At 36.4% G+C, this 21,178-nt stretch overlaps 2 protein-coding genes across 2 annotated transcripts in view; one reads left to right on the forward strand and one right to left on the reverse strand.

The window, feature by feature from the left end:
* The window catches only part of LOC146477179 (astacin-like), a 211,470-nt gene that overhangs the window by 44,256 nt on the left and 146,036 nt on the right, over window positions 1–21,178 (forward strand). The window lies entirely within an intron of this gene.
* On the reverse strand, window positions 1,073–17,314 carry LOC146477184 (uncharacterized). The gene is made up of 7 exons (XM_085113532.1): window positions 17,242–17,314; window positions 10,243–10,505; window positions 9,558–9,672; window positions 8,732–8,854; window positions 7,939–8,061; window positions 1,522–1,644; window positions 1,073–1,113 (listed from the first exon to the last, which is right to left on the reverse strand). Exons 1-7 carry the CDS (start codon window positions 17,312–17,314, stop codon window positions 1,073–1,075), a joined length of 861 nt encoding a protein of 286 aa, XP_084969658.1.

The following is a 21,178-nucleotide window of genomic DNA, read 5'->3' on the forward strand; positions in this document are numbered from 1 at the left end:
GCATTTTACACCGCATGCTAGGCCACTGCAAGTAGATTTTTAACCGTTGCCCTCAGCAAGATTGAGCTCCTTAAAGAAAGTTTTAATTTTGAAAATTGTCTGGAGCCTTTGGAATGGTACTTTTTGCTTCTAAGTCAGCGCCCTACGCCGCTAGACAACATGGTCGACAACCTCTGATGTTGAGATTAATTATTGTATATATAACTTGTTGAGGGTTTTGAATTATCTGGCACCTCTGGCGCTACTATTTTAACGCTCAGATTACATCGGACAGCCAAAAAAGAATACGCGAATGAACAGGGAACACCGTCAGACGACATTTGACGTTAGTTAAATTTACTTGCCTTCTTATGCAGCTCTCGTTTTTCCCATTTCTTTTCATTTTTTTTTTATTAGAGATAAAAAAAAGTCCCTCACGAAGGCAAAATCTTCTTTCGGTAAAGGAATTCGACTAATCTTATAAGTGTTGCGAGAAACAATTGGAATGTGTTATAAATCTCTCAGTCATGGTATAAAATCACACCGTTTCTGGAGTCTCGCCTTGTGTTCGCGTTCCTTATCTCAGTAAGCTCCAAAGTAGACTCAGATTTGTACAAAAATTTATTTGATGGATACAGAGTCGATTTGAAATGCAAATCGCGAATTGTGTGTCTCAAGCGCGACGAAACCGCTGCTTCATAATTGTACAAGCGACTGCAAATACTCGCTTCGAAAATCACGTACGTTTATGAAAAATATCTTAATTATGTTTATTAGAGGGTACGCAAAACAGTATAATGTATCACGTTTAAAATGTTACAGGGTTTTCAAGCTGTTGTTTTGTTATTTTTCGAGAAGGTTTTCATTTAACCGCTAGTTGACAGTTATATTTTTAGTGCCAATAGTGCGCCATTTGTAATTTTTAGCGATTTTCGGTTTATCTTTACATTGGAAAATAAGAAGGTCCCAGAAAAAATAAAACCCATATAACAAAGATCTGTTTTCGAAGAATCTCTTCAGAAAAATTGGGACATTTCGAGACACCACCACATGCATTTCTTCGAGCTATTTTTGTCCATGTTTTGAGTTTTATTCAAATTCCGTAACTGTTGACTCGTAATCCGTGTCTCATTCCTTCAAATACAAAATCAGACATTTAAGATTACTATATTATGAATCGAAAAAGACCCAATTCATACATCTATAGCCATAGACGCCTGGCTGTGGCATTTTAGCTCGCATGCGAACTCTCGGGAAAGTGCATCAATTCGAGTTCGCCCAAACTGAAATTTGCTTTCGTAGGGCGAGTCGATTTTTTGCCGCTTATTGCCGTTAAACTGAATATTAAAAAAAAACCTTACCCCATTTCACTTTATTACATACCTCAAGCTTGCTTTAGCCACAGAATAAGTCAAATCGATTTTCGATCCATGTGCCGTGATTTTTTTAATTTTCTTTGATTTTTAGTAACATTCACTCTTAAGCCTTAAATAAGTAACGTAGCTCTCAAAGGAAATAAACGAAAAATGCCGGAATCGCTACCTGTACAGTTTTGTCCGTCTCCCGTGAATCCAGGTTGGCACGTGCAATAGAATGTCCCCTTGGTGTTATTACACGCAGCATCGCTACTGCAGTTGTGTGCTCCTGTTAGACATTCGTTTATATCTGCAATAGAAAGAAAAAATAAGATATGTTCAGCACAACGAATTCCATCTCTAGCGATACAAAAGACAAATAGTTCATTACCGTAAGTAATATGTTGCAACCGATTAGATGATACGTACGTATGTACGTATCTAATCTGCTCTCAGGAGCTATTCCTCAATCCTTTTCATACAATTTAAATTAGTGTCTTTCTTAAGTGTCTGTCCATGATACAACCAGGCAGGACCAGGCAGGAGGTGATAATACTCAAATCACCAATTTGGCTCAAACTTGGCAGAAAGATTGAGTGCCATGAACATATTCATGTGTTAAAACATTAAGTCAAAATATTCCATTTTACCAGAGTTATGGGTAAAACCTGAAAAATGGCCATTTTGGCACAAATTTATGCATATTAATTAGTCAAACTCAATTGAGTGGTTAGACAAATATAATTGTGATCTGGAAATAAAACCCACTGAATTGTCTTGCCCACTGACCAGGCTTGTAGCACAGTGCTTAATTTCAATCGGTACCTTCGATTTTGTCATTTGCCTGAACCTGAAGTAAGAGGCTGTTTTAGACATTTTCACGAGAACCTCAAATTCGGCTTTTTTGTACCCAAATATCTCTAATGGCCAACAACCTAACTATGTAATTTAACTATAAGATTGAAGAGGCATATCATAACCTTCAAAATACGGAATAAAATTTTTGGGCAAATGAATAGTTTGTTTGTATGAAGCAAATATGTATTACCACCTGAACGACTTTTGTCGATTTCATCAAAATTCATGTTGCAAAAAAATATATATATATTTTCTGACTGAACATGAAGAGACACGTAATGTTTAGGTAAGTATTTTCTGACAATAACAATGACAAAATTTGGCGATATAAGTGGGTAAGGATTCAAGTTTGACCAAGCTATTAACAGCTAGGTTTCCCCTCTTTTCATACAAATATTTGCCTCCAAGAAAGCCTATCTAAAGAGGTAATCTCTTTCAAACAATTGCCACTAACGCATAGTAAGAACTAAAAATGCTAGTGGCTGATACATACATGTCTTCTCAGTGCACCAGACTCCATCCTAGCTACCATTTTGTATCAAGCCATCGTCAAATTCAATGAGCCGGCTCGATCGTATCGTCTATATGCCTCGATTTTTTCAACACGGATCCACCATTACCATCAACTGATTAAAATTATCAGAATATACCATTTTTGTTTCCAAAATAAACAGAAATCAAGGTAAATAACTACATAACTGACATCTAAGCTTGACAGGAGAGGATTCGCTGTTTATATCCGCCATCTTGGTTGCCAAGTTATGAGCCTGCTTCGCGGTCAGCGGCTATGGCACAAGTTTGTCGCTGTTGAGAGCGCCACGAGCTAAAGCATTGTCTTTTTAATACAATTTATAAAACTTTATCACATTTCCTCCGCTTAACGAAAACAGATAAGCCTAGAAGGGTTAGACGACGTAACAAGAAAACTGAAAGCTATTTCAGCTTGTTGATATTCAACATAAAAGGTGGCCCAACACAGTTTTGTACCTACACCCCAATATACCATCAGTCTCAAATCATTCAAAACCGAATGCTCAAGACTAACAAGAAAAAGGATGATAAAAAATAAAACCACGGAGATCGTGACTTTGGCAGTTAGTTGCCTTGTTTGTGCTCGCAACGTTGCTGGTTTTGAACCAAAGGCAAAGACAGAAGACAATGAATAGTCCGGCCCTTAAGCAGCAGAAACATTGACGCCCCGGACGTCACAATGGCAATGTTTCCCTTTTCACGCTACGACATCACCAGTTCAACCATTCCATTCGTCCAGCCTATCGTCTGTCCGTTTGGTCGTTTTGTCGTTCGTTCAATAAGTCCGTCAGACAGAGTGGCAGACTGACCGACCGACCGACTGACTAACCGATCATTCATTCGTTCGTTCGTTCATTAGTCATTCATTCAATAGATCTCCTTGACAGACTTACTAATTTTGCAGTGCTACCATAATCTTTTTCTTCCCTGGGCGTTTCCGCTTTGAATATATCCATCTGATGCTGACGGCAACGTCTACAAAGTCCTAACGAATTATGCGAAGAATAAAACAAACAACCAATTTACTTATAATAAACAAAACAATACAAGGTTTAGCTTCCTTCTCTTCAAATCGTACGGTACGGCGGAAGGCATGAATCGCATCGAGCGTAGATTCGTGAGTACAAGCGTCGCACATCGAACGCTTATCACTTGCATATGATTTTCGGTGAGAATGGTTTACTCTGTCTCATTACATATTGTAATCATTAGAACGTACACAAGTAAGGTCTCATGAAGAAACAAGTGATGAATCTCAACACGTGCAACACGTCGATGACTAACATACATCTTCCAATTTGAAATCAATCCAGCACATCTTCTGACAAAAACTAGTTTGAAACTAAACAAATTCCCAATAGACACGCTAACGCAACAACGAGGAAAGCTGCCCCCAACAGCGCAGTCAGAAGTTGATCGTTCATTTTGCCGCCAAAAAATATTTCCCGCCAAAAAATGTCTTCAGCTGAAAGGAGCGCTTTTATTGACTGAAAAGTTCACTGCTTATCATAACTTTTTGCATACATGAAAACTTTCATCTTTCATCATATTTTTGCTTCTCATACAAAAAAATTACATCAAGTAGAATAGTCTGATAAAAAATTGTTTGGCTGTCAGTTTTCACGCGAAAGCGGAAAGTGCCATGTCACGCATCAGCGCAGTCGTAAACAAAATTATGCAAATTTTTGGCGACATAAACATTTTTACACCTTGTCAGCTTTGATAAGGTTTCAAAGGAAAAAAGTTTCATTTTAGCAATTTTCGTCGGATAATTTATGGGAAAGCAAAAGGACGTTATCGATAAATCTCCATCAACTGTTTATTACATACCGTGTAGAATTTATTGAAATGCACGTGACAATGCAAGAACCACAAACGCAACTGAATAACTTTCTTACCGGACGATCAAAACCTTTTTGGTACGTCCATTGAATAATGAAGCATAACACAGACAACTAACTTTCTTTGAAATAATTCTTATTAAGCAAGAGTAATTCATATTTCAAATTATTTTTACTTGAAGATTGCGTGGACTAGACTACAAAGGAAACATTTCGGGCCTGAAATGTAATTCGATACTTTTTTTTCAAAAGATTTCCCTTTGTGAGATCAACTTGAAAAACGGCTTTCGGTTCACTCAAATCTACCTGAAATTTAAAAAAATCGGACACGACTTTCTCTGCACGCTGAATTTCACTACTACTACGAAAATTCGAATGATAATTCTCCACTAACATAGAAATGTTGATGATATTTTCGAGCGACTGTTTTTAGCTAATGTGTCTAAAAATTTCCGAGCCATCGCACAATTGCGCCGAACGAGTGCCGCAAAGTCTGCTATTGTTACTTTGCACAGTACTGAACCTATATAATCATGATAAGCAGATTAACTTTATGCTTTACCTGCTCCTACTGGAACAAGTTTCTTCCACCTCTTCATTATATCCACAGAAATCTTCTTTGATACGCCCCTGTCGCATTTTCCTTTTCTTGATCCATGCAATGGGTGCAAACAAAAGCGAGAGGGGCGCAAGTTCAGTCCAAGGAGGTCTCGATACTTTAGGCAAACTGTCATACCTTCCCCTTGTTCCTTAAAGTGCCTTGTCCTCAGGAGTATCAGTTCACTTTCTGACGAAACGGATTTTACAGATTTTTAAGATGGAGTTTGATATCTCTCTTACATGAAGCTATGGCCGGGGATGTATTCTTTGAGAAGGGAATATTTTGGTGACAATCCACAGTATGTGGATTCTCCTCTGCCTATAGAGCATTTGAGAGGCCTCGGTGTTCGAGGTGGCATGTTCAAATTTTAACACGCTTGTTAATTCGAATCCAATCTAAACTCGTGCGAAAGACGCGCGAACACACGAACGACACGCGAACACAAAACATAACAGGTGTTAGCAACCGCAGACAGCACGCAGGCTCACAAACGCTTTTCCAAAATGGCGAAGTCAAAAGAAAACATACTCTTGCCAGATTTTGATGTCAATTATATTCTAAATGGATTTATGACAGCTTATTTACCTTACTTCCTGGCACGTTTTTGGAAACAAAATCGTTATATTCACATTTTTCATCAGTTGATGACAATAACGGGTGGCTTGTTGAAATAATCGAGGCATGCAGACGATACGAACAAGCCGGCTAATTGGATTCTATGGTGGCTGTGAGATAAAACGCTAGCTAGGATGGAGCCTGAAGCACTGAGAAGACATGTATGTATCAGCCACTACCAATTTTAGCACTTGCTATGCTTAGTGTGCAATTACTTCAAAGAGATTACCTGTTTCGATAAGCTTTTTTGGAGGTAAATATTTGTATGAAAAGAGGGGACCCCTAGCCGTTAATAGCTTGGTCAAACTAATCGTAACCCTCGGATATCGCCAATTTTGTCATTGTTATTGTTAGAAAACATTTATTGAACATTCCGTGTCTTTTCATGTTCAGTCAGAAGATTGAAGATTTTTTTTTTTTTTGCAACATGAATTTTGATGAAATGGACAAAAATCGTTCAGGTGGTAATACATATTTGCATCATACAAACAAACTATTCATTTGCCCAAAAATTTTATTCCGTATTTTGAAGGTTATGATATGCCTCTTCAATCTTATGGTTAAGTTACATAGTTAGGTTGTTGGCCATTAGAGATATTTGGGTACAAAAAAGCCGAATTTGAGGTTCTCGTGAAAATGACTTAAACAGCCTCTTACTTCAGGTTCAGGCAAATAACGAAATCGAAGGTACCGATTGAAATTACGCACTGTGCTACAAGAGTGGTCAATAAAAAAGACAATTCAGTGGGTTTTATTTCCAGATCACAATTATATTTGTCTAACCACTCAATTGAGTTTGACTAATTAATACGCATAAATTTGTGCCAAAATGGCCATTTTTCAGGTTTTACCCATAACTCTGGTAAAATGGAATATTTTGACTTAATGTTTTAACACATGAATATGTTCATGGCACTCAATCTTTCTGCCAAGTTTGAGCCAAATCGGTGATTTGAGTATTATCACCTCCTGCCTGGTCCTATCGTGGACACGCACTTAAGTAGTGTGGAAGATACTTGAGATGAGTTTTAATACAAAGGGTGAGATCAAGCGACTTTTGAAAAATTAAGGTGCGTTTAAACTCAAAGGTACCTGAGAAGTGCGAAAGTGATACATTTTGTCACGTTGGTAATCTGTTTTTCAAAAAGGCGTGTTCTAAACTTTCAAAGCCTTTAAGATTGGTTTAAAAAGTCATTCAGTGTTGCTAATAAAATAGTAATTTAGTGGAACCTTTCTTAAATCAGGAACGGTGCTCCGATAACACCCAGGATGAATTGTTTATATTCGTTGAAGCTTTTCTATTAAAAAAAAAGGTCAAACTAGGGCCGACTTCTTACAATATCACCATGCCATAACGGCAGTACTTGAGCAAATACTAATCAAGGCTAGATTATTGGTAACTGGCAAATCCTGAGATAAAGAATTTGATTTCGTAATCTTAGCTGTTAAAAGCAGTTGAGGGATAAAAATAACCAATGTAATGACTGAAAATTCTATTTTCTAATAGTTAATAAAACTCACGTTGGAAGAGAGACTGGTTCTAGAAGATGAGATAAGTGAGTTACAATTAACAATGGGACTCGGAAAAAGTTTTTAACTCCTTAAGGACAAATGTTATGGAACCGACGCTCAGTGAATTTCAACTGGAAATTGATACAAAAGGTTACAGTGAAGAAGAAAGGCCCTTTGAAATCTGGGTTAAAATCTGTTTCCCAATTTTTTATTGCAGTAAGCGGAATTCTATATATCATACATTTGTCCACTGTAAATTTACTTAATTTTTCTCCGAAAAGTGACAGTTTGGTTAAGTGATAACAATTAATCAAAGTTTGACCGAAATATAGAAGAACAGCTTTTTGGAATCAACGATTCTGTGCGAGTAACCATAAAAAATGTTCAATTACACCATGCTTTTTCTTCCGTCATTACATTTGTAAGAAAAAAAAGAATGAAGAATGTTTGTCACTCCCTGACTTTATAAACAGAATAGTGAAGTAGCGAATTGCGAGAATATCAATCTGATGTCTCCTTGCTAACTTTCACATCCGTTAAGATATAATATTATGTCCTGAGAATTATTACAACATCACCGAAGTTAAGATCTCAAACAAAGAGCATAATTATCAAGGGAATAACAAACAAATCGTGAAACCTTAACCTGTACAATTTTGTCCGTCTCCTGTGAGTCCGGCTTTGCACGTACAATTGAATCCTCCTTTGGTGTTGTTACACACGCCATCATTACTGCAATTGTGTGTTCCTGTGACGCATTCATCTATATCTGAAACGAGGTGAAATGGATGACGTCTGCTTGCAGATAGTTAAAGAGTGCACTATCTTGCAGATCGTTGAATGTAGCAGGTAGAATGGAGAATGCTCGGCTGGCTACAGCAGATAATTCGGTCTAGTAACTGGGCAAGTGGGAAAGTCAAAAATATTGCCAGTAATTTCCCGGCCGAGGTTGTTTAAACAGCGGATATGTCTATTAACGACAACAACAAATTTTATCCAGTGGATAAATCACTATCCAGTAAATAAAATGTACAACTATAGGGACCTATCCGCTGGATGAAGTTATTTGCTCTTTGAACAACTGAAGCCTGGAATACTGAATAATAAGGAAACGCAACTTCCAGTTATTCTAATTCCATATAATAGAAACGTAGGATAAATTTGATATTGGCTTTAATTATTCAAAGAGTGCAAAAGTCTTGTAATTATGCTCCAGAAGTGTTTTTTTTTTTTTTAACATTATGCTCGTTTTCTCAAATACAGCCGGTGCGATGCTTTCGAAACTTGTGAGTTATGTAAAAAATAAATAACTAAAAGCAACAACAACAGCAATAACAACAATAAAAATCCTTGCTACGTTTGCCCGTTACGGAATGGCATGATTTTGACTTTTACTCTTTAATGTATCAAAAAGAGAAACAAAGTCCTGCCATGTTTACCTGCACAGTTAAATCCGTCGCCAGTGAACCCTTGCTTGCACGTGTAGTTGAATGATCCTTTGGTGTTGTTACATAAGGCAAAGTGGCTACAATTGTGTGTTGCCGATGCGCATTCGTTAACATCTGCAGTAACACAGTAGAAGATAAGTGAAAACCCAGGGAAAAGAAACCTGGTACACTATCAGTGTCCGCTTGGGAAATGAAGTAAATTAAATCTGATTATTATCATTATTATTATCATCATCATCATTATTATTCTTATTCTTATTCTTATTCTTATTCTTGTTCTTGTTCTTGTTCTTGTTCTTGTTCTTGTTCTTGTTCTTCTTCTTCTTCTTCTTATTATTATTATTCTTATTATAATTATTATTATTATTATTATTATTATTATTATTATTATTATTATTATTATTATTATTATTATTATTATTATTATTATTATTATTATTGCTGTACTAAATTGCTTTTTGTTAAGATTTATGAGTGTTTTTGATCTTGAAATAGCTAAAATATTTTCGGTAAACATTATCTTTTCAAGTGATAGAAGTAGCGAGACTGTCAATTATTAGATCTTCAGGAGGAGTAATTTGCCCGACGGAATTTGTTTGCGTCTTTAGCGTGTTAGTTTGATTCACGTCAGAAAAGTAAGAAAACGGTTAGAAAAAGGAATTGAGATAGAAGCTCTCAAAAAAGCAATCAAATTATTAGCGTTGACCTTTCACTTCCATGCATGGGAAATTATCCAATATTTGCTACTATTTCCACAAAGAACATGTATGATTTCCAGAAGAAAACTACTAGAAAATTGAGAAAATTTCCTCCTTACCCTGTTTGCAGTGTGCAGACATGAATCCAGGCGGACACAAACACCGATATCCTTTGTCTGTGAATCCAGATTGGCAGGTACCACCGTTATCGCAATGGGCGCTATCACAAGCACTCTAAAAATAATTAAACAAAAAAAAAACATGAAGGGGAATTTTAACAGACATGAACCATACTCGTTGCTAGGTAAAAAAAGTAATGAACAAATATTTAGGAGGTGCACCCTAAAGAATAAAAATACTATAAGCTTAATATTCCCTTACAATAAAATTTTCAAAGGCGAAAAAGAAAAAAAAAAGAAAAAAAAGGAAAAAAAGAAAAGGGATGATACAAGGGAACCGGTTTTACGAAGTTTGTTCGAAGAGGACCCACCTCGTCCGCTGGGTGAGGGAGTTAGCGAGTTGATACATAAATATACAGCTAGCAAGAGTCAACACTGCTAGATAAAAAATAAAAGTGAGGTTTGAATCTCATTGTCAATTTTTTTTTACTGCAGAATAGAGTGGTGGCTATGCAATAAAGCACCATCTCTTGGCGTTGAGAAAGGGGGTGCAGGCAGAGACCACCATCTATTTTGTGGTTTGGTGGATCCTGCTCGGGTATAATAGTTTTGACCACTTCCCTTAAACAAAGTACCGAAAAAAATAAGCGGAAAAAAAAAATAAAGAAGGAGAAGAAGAACTTACTTCAGCCCCACGGTATAAGTACCCCTTAGTGTCTACAAACTCCGTATCATGTCCTCGATGAGTGGCGTTATTCAAGTCACATCTGTATGTTCCCCTGGCACTTGCTGTATAGTTAAAATTAATACTGACGCAGTTGGGTTCATGGTAACAGCGCAGTTCACAAGCATTCATATCTCGGACTTTGACAGTGGTTATCTTGTGATTCACCAGACGCTTCTCAGCAAAGAAGAAAAAATAAGGGAAGGCCAGTTCACGACAATCACCTTAAAGATTCCGATTAAATTAAAACTGATGAGACAATAGGTGAAAAATGTGATTTGTTTTGAGGTACCTAGATCAATAAAAGTTTGTCCTCACAGTAGTTGGGCGTTTTCCAAAATGCTACGTGTTGAAATGCTTACTCTTCTAGTCAAACCAAATGAGACATGTGTTAAAAAAACTACAGCTAAAATAGTCAATCGTTGAAATGTCCTGCTTTGTTTGACAAGATTCTTCCATGTTTCTCTTAAGGTTTCGGGGTAAGTATACCTACCTCACCGAAAATTAGAAAAAGATGAAAACCTATCCCAGTTAAGTACACAACTTAAGCAGCCGAAAAGAAAAGTATAAACAGAAAACTCAGGCTTGCAGGACTCGAACCCAAGAACTCTGATACTGGTTCCGTGCTTTACCCATTGCAGAGCTATCAGGCCAACAGTATTGCTATCAAGTTATTTTCTATTTCTTCAGCAAGTTAACCGGGAAATTTGTCACCTCGTTAAGTAAGATATTTTAAAATATGACTTATTTTAAATTAAGGGATGTAAATACCTGTTTGTTATTGTAGACAAAGTCGCTCATGCGTGACACTGGTTAGGGAGCGAGTGAGATTTTAATTTTATCTTGTGGTAATTTTGGTGTTTGTTGTACCAGTGTAGACGATATTTAACATCAATATATTTTTTTAAAACGTTTTAAGCGTTGAAATAGTTTAAAGCCTTTTTATTGCAAACTTTGGCCGAGGTGTTAATTTATTCTATTAGCCTTGTTACGGAGAGTTGTCGATTTCAATGGCGCTGAATTTTAATTTTGTCACATTTTGATCGGCGTTCGTGCAAAAGCTGCTAGATCCTAAAGATTTAAAACCGTCCATCTAAAATTCAATGACTGAACTCTCTTTTGTCAAAGTATCAGAGGATTTAAGTCACTACCAGTTAGCTTTTTTTCTCGCTGAATTTGGATTATTTTAGACTTTTGCGTGATGGGGAAATGTGTCTACTTCATCCGTGCTCAGTTCGCTTACAAACGACTAGAGATGAGAATAATTGCTATGTTTTGATTGAGGAAGAATCAATGTGTTAAAGTATACTCAAGAAAGTTTTACAGCAATGTATATATGTCGAGTTTTTCGTTGTTTTCTGTTGTTATATGGAATATTTCAATAAACTAACCTTACACCCTTCACTAGCTTACCTAGGCCCTCAAACTGACAAAGTATGAGCGAAATCGGTTTTTTTTGACGTGGCCACATTTTTTTTTTTTAATTTTCTTCGATTTTTACTGATATTAACTCTTAATTTCTTTCAAGTTTAGACAGGTAAGCAGATGTAAGGCAATTTGGAAAGGCCAACACTCGAGACGTCAGCAATCGAAACTCTTTTCGCTAGCCAATCAACTCTTACATTATCAAAAACAAAACATCCCTTTCCATTCCCCACCGACCCAGCACTGCAGTTTCTTTAGAAATGAACCCTCATCAGTCAGTCTCCCTTGTACTTGACAGGTGAAGACAGCTGTTATCAAAGGCTTCCGAAAAGGATATCTAAGCAAAATATTCAGTTTTATCTCATGTTCTTCCAATCCCAAATGCTGCATTTCAAATCGTTGAACAGTCATCCTAAATTTGTATAGCTGACACAGTCGGGACTGGTCGTATTTTTTTTAGCCTTGTTGTCTTTTATATAAATGCCAGCCTGCCTTATTTTGCACTTTAAAGCGACAATCTTATCCCTATGTAAACATGTGTCAGTGTAAACCAAAGGAATAGTTCTCCAGTGTAAATATGGTGAGCTATTCTTTGCAACAAAATCCGGCTTTATTAGATGGTTAAGTCCCTCCGCAAATATATTTCACTAAAGTTGGATGCTCCTGTTGTTATGTAAAAAAACGATCTTCCAGTCATCATTAGGAAATTATATCATAACCAAGAACGCAGTGTCCATTAAATCGTCTTCTTCAACATTTCTTGGCTCTTTTAATATGCATGTTACAATTATTCCACTCGCGCCCGTTGAATATAGAATGATAAAATGATTATAAACAACTCGGCCTTACGCACGTGATGACCTTATTAAATGCGGCATCTCTGTAGTGCCTTTATAGTTGTCAAACGGAGTGTTAAACCCTGCCTCCAAATTCGATCGAGAGTCAAACCCTGCCTCCAAGTACGATCACAAGTGGTGACAAGAATTGCGCGACAATTACTGAAAAGTATTGAAAAAACTGGTTGGCAGCAAAACTTTGTTAGCTACCTAAGTCTAGTCGGCAATTCCACTATTTAAATTTGCTATCATACATAAAGGGTCAAAGCGAAACTGGCCTGAGCTGAAAAAAACTAAGGAATATGAGGTCATGTTTTCCATTAATAAAAGATATTTCGAAGAGTAAAAGACCCATTATTATTTATTATTTTTTTATACGTTTTAAGGTATGAAAGTGAGATGGACTCAATTCAGGAAGAATGAAGTATTTTAGTCTTTGGATTGCAAAACAATAAGAACCGAATGAAAAATGTTTTTGTTTTGCTGAGATCCAGCTGCAATGGAAAGCCAAATCTCGAAAGTCCTCGTTACCAAATTTAAGTTTTTACTGAGCTTGTTTATTAATTGAAGTCTACAACGTGAAAAGACAAGACTGAATTGCCTCAGTAATTTTAACGCATGACAGGTTCGCAATAGTGTCAGCTTAAAAATTAGGTTTTGGGGATGAAAAGGAGCAACGAAACAAAATATTGGTAATATTGGCAAAATACCTGCAATATTGGTAAAATGTAGTGATGGAAAGTTAATTGACAAGAAGACGACCAAATAAGCAATAGGCCATTTTACAGTTGTGTGTTTAGTGACCTGGCCTAGGATTGGAAGCGAGGCTGGGGTTGACCTTGTTTTGATACAAACCTCACAACTTTCCATATGTAAATCCAAACTAGTTAGCATAAGAACAGAATTATCTACATATGAAAGGCAGTGAGGTTTGTATCAAAACAGGGTCAACCCCAGCCTCGCTTCTAATCCAAGCCCAAGTTACTAAGCTCACAACTGTAAAATGGCCTAATACCTTACGTGGACTGTTTTCCACCTGTCAACTGAATTCCTCAATATTTTGGAAAAGATTTTTAACCTGTTCACATATGAACGAAATTTAGGTTAACAGCAGGAATTTGCCAACTTAACATTTCTTACAATCACAGTAAAGGTATTTCAAGATAGGATGCACTATTGTCGATACTTTCGTCACTATAATTAGTTGTTCCCTTTTAATATAAAACTAAAATACGTGTAGATCATGCATACGTGATGAAAAAATATATCCAACGGGTAGAATATTGCGTGAGTTTTATAACAGCTAATAATCCCAACAACCAGTCTGGTAAAAGGCGAAGCTGAAATAGATAATAAAGTTTTGCTGCTAACTTGAAATTATGACCTGATAAAAACTTGCTATACAAGTCTGGATAATGACAAATTCCGTTTTTGAACCATATCGATTTGAATATTGAGGTGAAAATCGAGTATATTATGGGAACTCCTAAACTGAAATATTTCACCACTCTTTGCTTTACACAGGAAAAAGAAGGAATGAAATTTTGAAGCGTGATTTTTTTTAAACCATTAAGGCTCTGCAATATCAGAAAAAGTCTGCGTTTTCTTCTCTCAAATACGCAATTGGTGCCAATTTTATCGATGCGTGAAGTATTTCAGAAAAATAGGCAGAAGCTGAAACAAAAACAAGACATAACTGCCAAAGGATTTGAGGAAATGAAACCTACCATCCAAGCAGGGGGACACAACTCTCAAGGATAATATTGTTAGATAAACGTAAATATGGGGCTTGGAATCCATGAGTTTCTTTTGTTTCTATCGTAGTTGCACCGACAACTCGCCGGCTACATTTTTTTAAGGGGAATGCAAAGAGATAGCTTGTCGATAGCAACTTATTGTTCTCAGCACCACTAGACTTTTTGCGTAGGCTGATTTGAAAATCGTACCTGCCATTTTAAGCCAATGATAATGCGATCACTTCACATCCAGACAGTTCCCTCGTCAGTTGCTAACAGGAACTTGTCATTAGCTAACTTAACGAAGCTATTTAAAGATATTTGTTTGGATGTTAGAAAGAAGACAGCTGTGTCTATTTTCGAATTTTCGAGAAAAAGAAGAAATATTAGAAAAGAAAAGAAAACGGAAAGACCCTCTTCTTCTTCACTATTATTTGAAACACTGTATCCAAGTCATCATTTTTTGGCTATGATTGTTAACTAACGTAGTTGATTAATTGAAGGCTGCACTTTGAAAACAAACCTGGCGAGTTTTGCAATTTGAAAACAAGCTAGTTCGTCTATACAATACAGCTTAAGAATTACTTCTTGGGTCAAAACAACATTGGTCAAATTAAAATAACAAAAGAAACGTGTACTTGTTGTGAAAGTTTTTTCACCTGTTAAAGGAATCCTCAGTTTTTGGTAGATACATTTACGTAGGTAATGAACCCAGCGTTTCTCGTTTCTCGTCAGAATGAAATGTAAGTTTACCGCATGAAAACGAAACATTTCTTATTAACACAGTAAAGGTATCTCTACAGAACACACCATGCAGCATCTTAGAGCTTTGTGCTGCATTAATTAGCTGTTTGTGAGTTTTTATTTAAGGCTGATGTTTGTCTTGATACCTGCTTTCGTAACGGTTATAAATCCACTAACTGATGAATATGGCGTGAGTTCACGAACATTTATTGTCAACTCAGACATGAAACAGTGACAACTTACTTCAAACGCGGGTAATTTCCATGAGCGAATTCCGGTTCTGAGCCAAAAACGAGAACTAATATTGGAAACAATTTATTTCTATTTCTGAACTTCCACAAATAGAATGTTACAACCCTTCATCTGGCTTTCGTTGTTTAAATGAATTTTGAAATGTGCTTTCCTTGAACAATTAACCCTCTTTTGTAAATTACAAAACGTTCTTGCTGTGTTCTCCCAAATGCATGAAAGTTGTCAATTCTGTCAATACGTGAAATTTTTTGAACAAACAAAAGATACAGACAAAGAAAAAGAAGAAGAATTGGAGGAAATGGAAATTAAGCTTACAACCAAGCAGGCTGTCGCAGCCTTCAAATAGATCATCGTTAGAAAAATAAAAACCCTAAGGTTAAAATCCATGATTCCCCTTTCATTTCTATTGTGGTTGCTATGACAACTGGTTGGCTACAAACGTTGATCTTTAAAAGGAAAATGCCGCTGAATAGATAACTCGTGTAAAGAAATTAATGTATTTAGCACCATTAGAATTTCGACGTTTGTTTAACCAGGACGATATTCGTTTCAATCTTTTAGCGGATGGAAAGGTGATAAGTTCAAATGAAGACAGGAACTTGTCATTTGTTGTTTTAAAGTACTTGTGTGTTACAAAGGTGACGGCTGTGGCTATTTTTTTGAATTTTGTGTATTAAGATGGAAAAAAAAAAAACGAAGAAAGACTTCAAAGAGAACGTAAAAAGGAAAGGCCTTCGAAGTTTTTCATTATTTTAAAATATTCAGCTGTCCTCGAATCGAATGGCAGTCGGTCTTATTTTTGAAATACCTTGCTGTCAGACAGATCTCGTTTAATTTTAATAACCTGCTGAATATTGTTTAAAAATGGTAATTAAAATAATACAAAACTACTTAGAGATACCATAATTTATCTTGTGTTTAGCTTGTTTAACCCGTTGCCAAACTGAATGCTGTAAAGAAAATAATTGTTTTAGCGCCAATTCTTATATTCAGTACAAAACTAGACCATTCAAGTAAACAAGTGTTATAACGTTTTTATTAAGAATTTCGGTTTTAAAAGTCTCTTTTTTTAAGAAATGAGGCCAATTCCACCGACCGATGTTAACAGGAATAAAGTAATAAAGATATTTCAGACAATGTTTGGAAAGTTTCACCGGCAGTTAATTACTGTGTCAATAATCCTGAGCATCTCCCAAAAGTTGTCAGTGGGTAAGGCGAACATCTGCAATGTTTATTTTTTGTGGATAAAGAAAAACGTCTATTCGTTCATCCCTGTATCTTACAAGTTGCTGTTAATCGTTGTTTTTATTTTTCAATCTGCTCCCGATAGTAGACTTATCTGTCATTATGAACACATTAATAGATCCTATGCAAAAATGACCGGCATTTTAATATTCTTTTGTTTGCATTCAAATTAGGCTTACTAGCCTCGTTCTTGAGTTCGAAATTCAAAAGAATATCTCACGTGAACGAGGCTCGTGAGGCTAATTTAAAAAACAGGGAAAAGAATATTAAAATGTCGGCCATTTTCGCATAGGGTCTATACGGTTCTTCGGGTGACGTAGAACGTGGGAAAGTTTTTGGCGGAAAAATGGAGTACGGCCAACTAGGCCTCAAGCTTGCTTTCGGAGAGGTATTGGGCGTCTCAAAGCCTTGAGGAGTTAGAAGGACAATTAACTCGTGTTCTTTGTTTAAACCGAAAATAAGTAATACCCAGTTCCTGAAAATATGAAATTCATATACGAGCCTTTAAGCTGAATATAAAGTTGAACCAGTGTAATACGTCTTCCAGAAACAATGTCTTCTGTAATATTACCAGACACAAGACAAGAACAATTACAGAGCAAAAATGACTTGGAAAACCATCCCATGTCAGTAGTAGCGGAAATACTCGTAGGGGTTAGGGACAAGTTAGAAGTGGCTTAATGAAAAATGGAGGAAAGATTATTCGAATAAGGAAAACTTACCGTCTGGGCAGGCTGAGATAAATTTCATAGAGAACAGTAGCATGAAAATATAAAGCTGAATAAGAGGACCCATGTTCGCTTTCCTTGAACTTCAAAAGAGAAATGCAAATGAAACGCTGGTCCACAGAACCTAATTGCTTTTGCCACCGGTCGAGTTTTAACGTCCGTTTTGAAAAAACGTCGAAACTAGCATTTTTAACTAATGACAATATTGTTCTTAAAGATAGTTCTCTTTAACAAGCAGTAGCCTTTCCATTAGTGAGGCCATTTCAAAACTTGCTATTTAATGACAACCACAACGAGGAAGTTGGTCGTTTTCTAGAGTTATTAATTATACTGAGATGCCCGTGCTTCAAAACGGAAACTGAGGGAACTTTCTATTTGTCAGAACTGGCTGGCCAAACCGGTCAGTTTATAAGAATACGTCTTATTCTAGTCCTTTGAATTTCTTCAAAATGGCGCGAATCAGTTTCGTAATGATTATATTTCAAGGTTTTGAAACATTAAACCTTCAAATTGTCGCGTGTCTGGTCGGTGTTGCCGGACAATTCTGGCAAATAAAAAACACTCTTAGGTGAAGTTAAAAACCATACTGATCTAATACACAACATGACACACATTTAATGACCGTGCCTCCAGGAAGAAAATTGGGAATGACACCTCTTTTGCAGAGATAATTAAGCAACAATTACCATGAAGAGCTTTAAATTACATAATAATGAGTGGCATTTTTTTCTTTTTTCAAATTAAAGTTTAATTAGCTCTTCAAAATGAGTGGTTTTGTTGTGGTTCAAATATTCTTTCCATTTTAAACATTTTCAAACAGTTTACTAGTTTAATTTCTATTTTCATTTGTGCAGTAGTCATTACCATAATGCAAAACAAAGGCAAATAAAACCAAACTGGTTTGAAAATTGTTAAATCGAAAGAGCATTTGAACCACAACAGTTATTCCAATTTCCTCTTTGGATATCAAAAGCCCTTTCTCTCATATATTTGTAAGCCGAGCACAAATGTCTGTCAGTTGGTAGCTACGGTCCTTAAGAAATATTGGTTATTCTCGGACAATCCCTAGACGCGCAGAACGTATACGCAGTGGCAGAATGGTTCACCGTCCTTGTACTTGATGAGTTCCTATTGGGATTACCGTGCTGCCGTTCACGGAGTCGTTAAAGAATCGATTCGATGACTCTTTGGCCATCGTCCCAAGGACTGAGACTTTAAATTATGCAGAAGACAAGATATAACTTTAACTCCTTTTTCTTTGATATTGCCAAAACATAATAAAATTATGATAAAACTATTCTCGTCTAAAATATGACAAAATTATTGGCATACAAAGTGGACTCTAGAGCTAACGTATTCAACACCATTTTCTCTACATGTTGGCCTTGCCATTTCTAATGGTTCATGTCTGATTAATGTCACAACGGCCATTTCGTTGATTTCTAGTAAAGATAAAGACTTCCTCTGCTGATTAATAATAATACTCCTGTGAGCTTTTTCTTGTTTGCTAGTGTAATGAGATTTTCTAGGACTAAATTGCAAGATTTACTTATCATTTTCCCTGCTTTTCTGCACTCGTCTGCGTACGCATCATTCTTATGGCATTACGAGTGTTACGGGTAAATTTTCGAATACAACTCCAATGTCTTTTGAACAGTTGGCAACTGTTTCAATATCACCGATTTGGTAGCAATCTTTGAACCCTTTTAGCCACTCGTGGTAATAGTCGGATTTCATTTCTATTCTTACGTTTTTAGTTTTTTAATATTATTTTTGCTTTTATCCCCTGGATGAGCATATATGGGCAAGGCTGCATACTGATCTCGACATCCGGAAAAAACCTCACAAATGACTATGTTAACGGGAAAGAATAGAAAATGTTAGTTGCCTTTTCCGATGCATAATTATTCATTCCATGTGGGTACATTCTGGTGTGTAGGGACGTTTTGGCTGAGAATAAGGAGTTACAAGAGTTCATTTTTTTAGCGAACGTACCTGGTGTGACGGTGCAGATAGGCGATCGGATGGATTTTATTTTGATAATTTTTTTTTATATTGTCCAAACTGGTTGGACTCATAAATTTGAACAGACCAAGCAAACAATAAGAAGGTGGATACAAAAGGTACTAGACTGGTAATTTTATCGACTTTTAGCCCCAGCTAAAGCCTTGGCTACCTGTTAATACTAAGAAACTGAATTGCTATCGTAAATTTTATAATTTTATGGAGTGTTAGTCCTGTAAGCGTGGATTTTGACTTCCAGCAGTCGCCAACTGTTGGAACTATTTTGGGCCAAATTTCGTTTCATAACAGAATCGCGTTTGTTTAACTGTAAAATACCGATTGTTAAAAAGCTACGTTGTTACCCTTGAAACATGTGCCATTGTTGTTGCCGCGGACCCATGTCAACAACATATTTACACACCGCAGTTGTTACTTTTTGGACACGTATTGTTAATAAGGAGGAAAATTTTATAATTTTCATGTCCCATTTTTGTAATATTATGTCGCTACTGTAAATATATCGTAATTCAGTTTTCATACTAAGACATAGCGTCATTAAACCACACATTTGATTTAATTACCTTAGCAATACACCGTATTCACAAATGGCGGATGCGCGGGAAAAACTGGCACTAGGCATCAAAACGAGGCGTTTTAGGATAAACAAAAAATAATTTGCCTGCGAGTACAAGCTCACAGAGAGAATATTTAGCTGATAAGCTCTTAAACAGCAAGTTTTTCAGATCGCTGGTTTTATTCTGAACGAGAGAGGTCTAGTGTTTCTTGGTTCGTTTCTTGTAGCAATCCCAAATGCAAAATAGACGATCACGGAAACAAATCGGTTAGAGTTTTTGTTTCCGAAGGATTCAACTTTCCAGCGCAGATGGATTGAGATACTACAAAAGTTTTTTTGGTATGTCTTTCGGAATCCGAAGGTAAGATAGGTCTTGAAAGAAACAAAATGAACATACAAAAGGATGCATTTCTAACGAGGGGGCGTGATCAACTTCTTATCGGACGTTCCGAGCGGAAGAGAGACTACACTGAACCATTTGTCTAAACCGCTATAATACCAAGAAAAAAAAAGAAGACGACAACGAAAAGACGTGAAGGATGTGGAGAGAAACGGCTGGACGAATAATTTAAAAAGAAGCAACAGGTGAACCAAGACTTGTCTGTTTCGATTCATTTATATTGTAGCCGTACTGTAAACAACAAGCAGAGACTGCAGTCCCCTCAAAATTCATAATTTGTTAAATCAATGAAGTCATCAAAATCCAACTGTTTAATAATGGAACAAGCTCAGAAGGAACATTTCTTGCCTGAAAGAGAAAACTGTATTCCGTGAAACAGGCCAGGGACTAGAGAACACAGCATTGTGGCTTTTTAACCGCCATTTCGGTTGAAATCATTAAAGATTTGGATACTTAATTAGGTAATTTGTCGGAATTAGATTATCGTATTTCGCTTTACACTGGGTTCCTAAACTTGCCATTCTTTGTAATGAAGTTACAATATAACGCATTTGAGAGTGACATTCCTGAATTTCCTTGCAGGATCGTTTTCTTAAAATTGATACCTTACTTCCAGTAGTTCCTCTTGACTTTGGTAACTGCCACATTTTCAATGACTTGCATGAATCTTGGCCAATCTTGCGATGCACGATATCTTTTTTTATTTGGGGGAAAAGCGCCTAAAATGTACCGAAATATTTCAGTCTTGGCTCACATATTACTTCCTTAGTTAAACTTTTCTTTCAGTAGCTTTCCTCCACCTTCTTTTGTTTTCGCTTTTTGGGCATTAGAACTGTTGACAATAGTAGGAGTAGGTTTTTGTAGCTTTTGTGATCGGAACTTCCGAGTAGTAATCACCCTCTTTGGAACTGCGTCCGTTTGTAGATTCATTTTCTTTCCTTCGAAACCTGTTT

Source organism: Pavona decussata, unplaced genomic scaffold (assembly GCF_977016875.1).
Source record: "Pavona decussata unplaced genomic scaffold, jaPavDecu1.1 SCAFFOLD_71, whole genome shotgun sequence".
Classification (NCBI taxonomy): domain Eukaryota; kingdom Metazoa; phylum Cnidaria; class Anthozoa; order Scleractinia; family Agariciidae; genus Pavona; species Pavona decussata.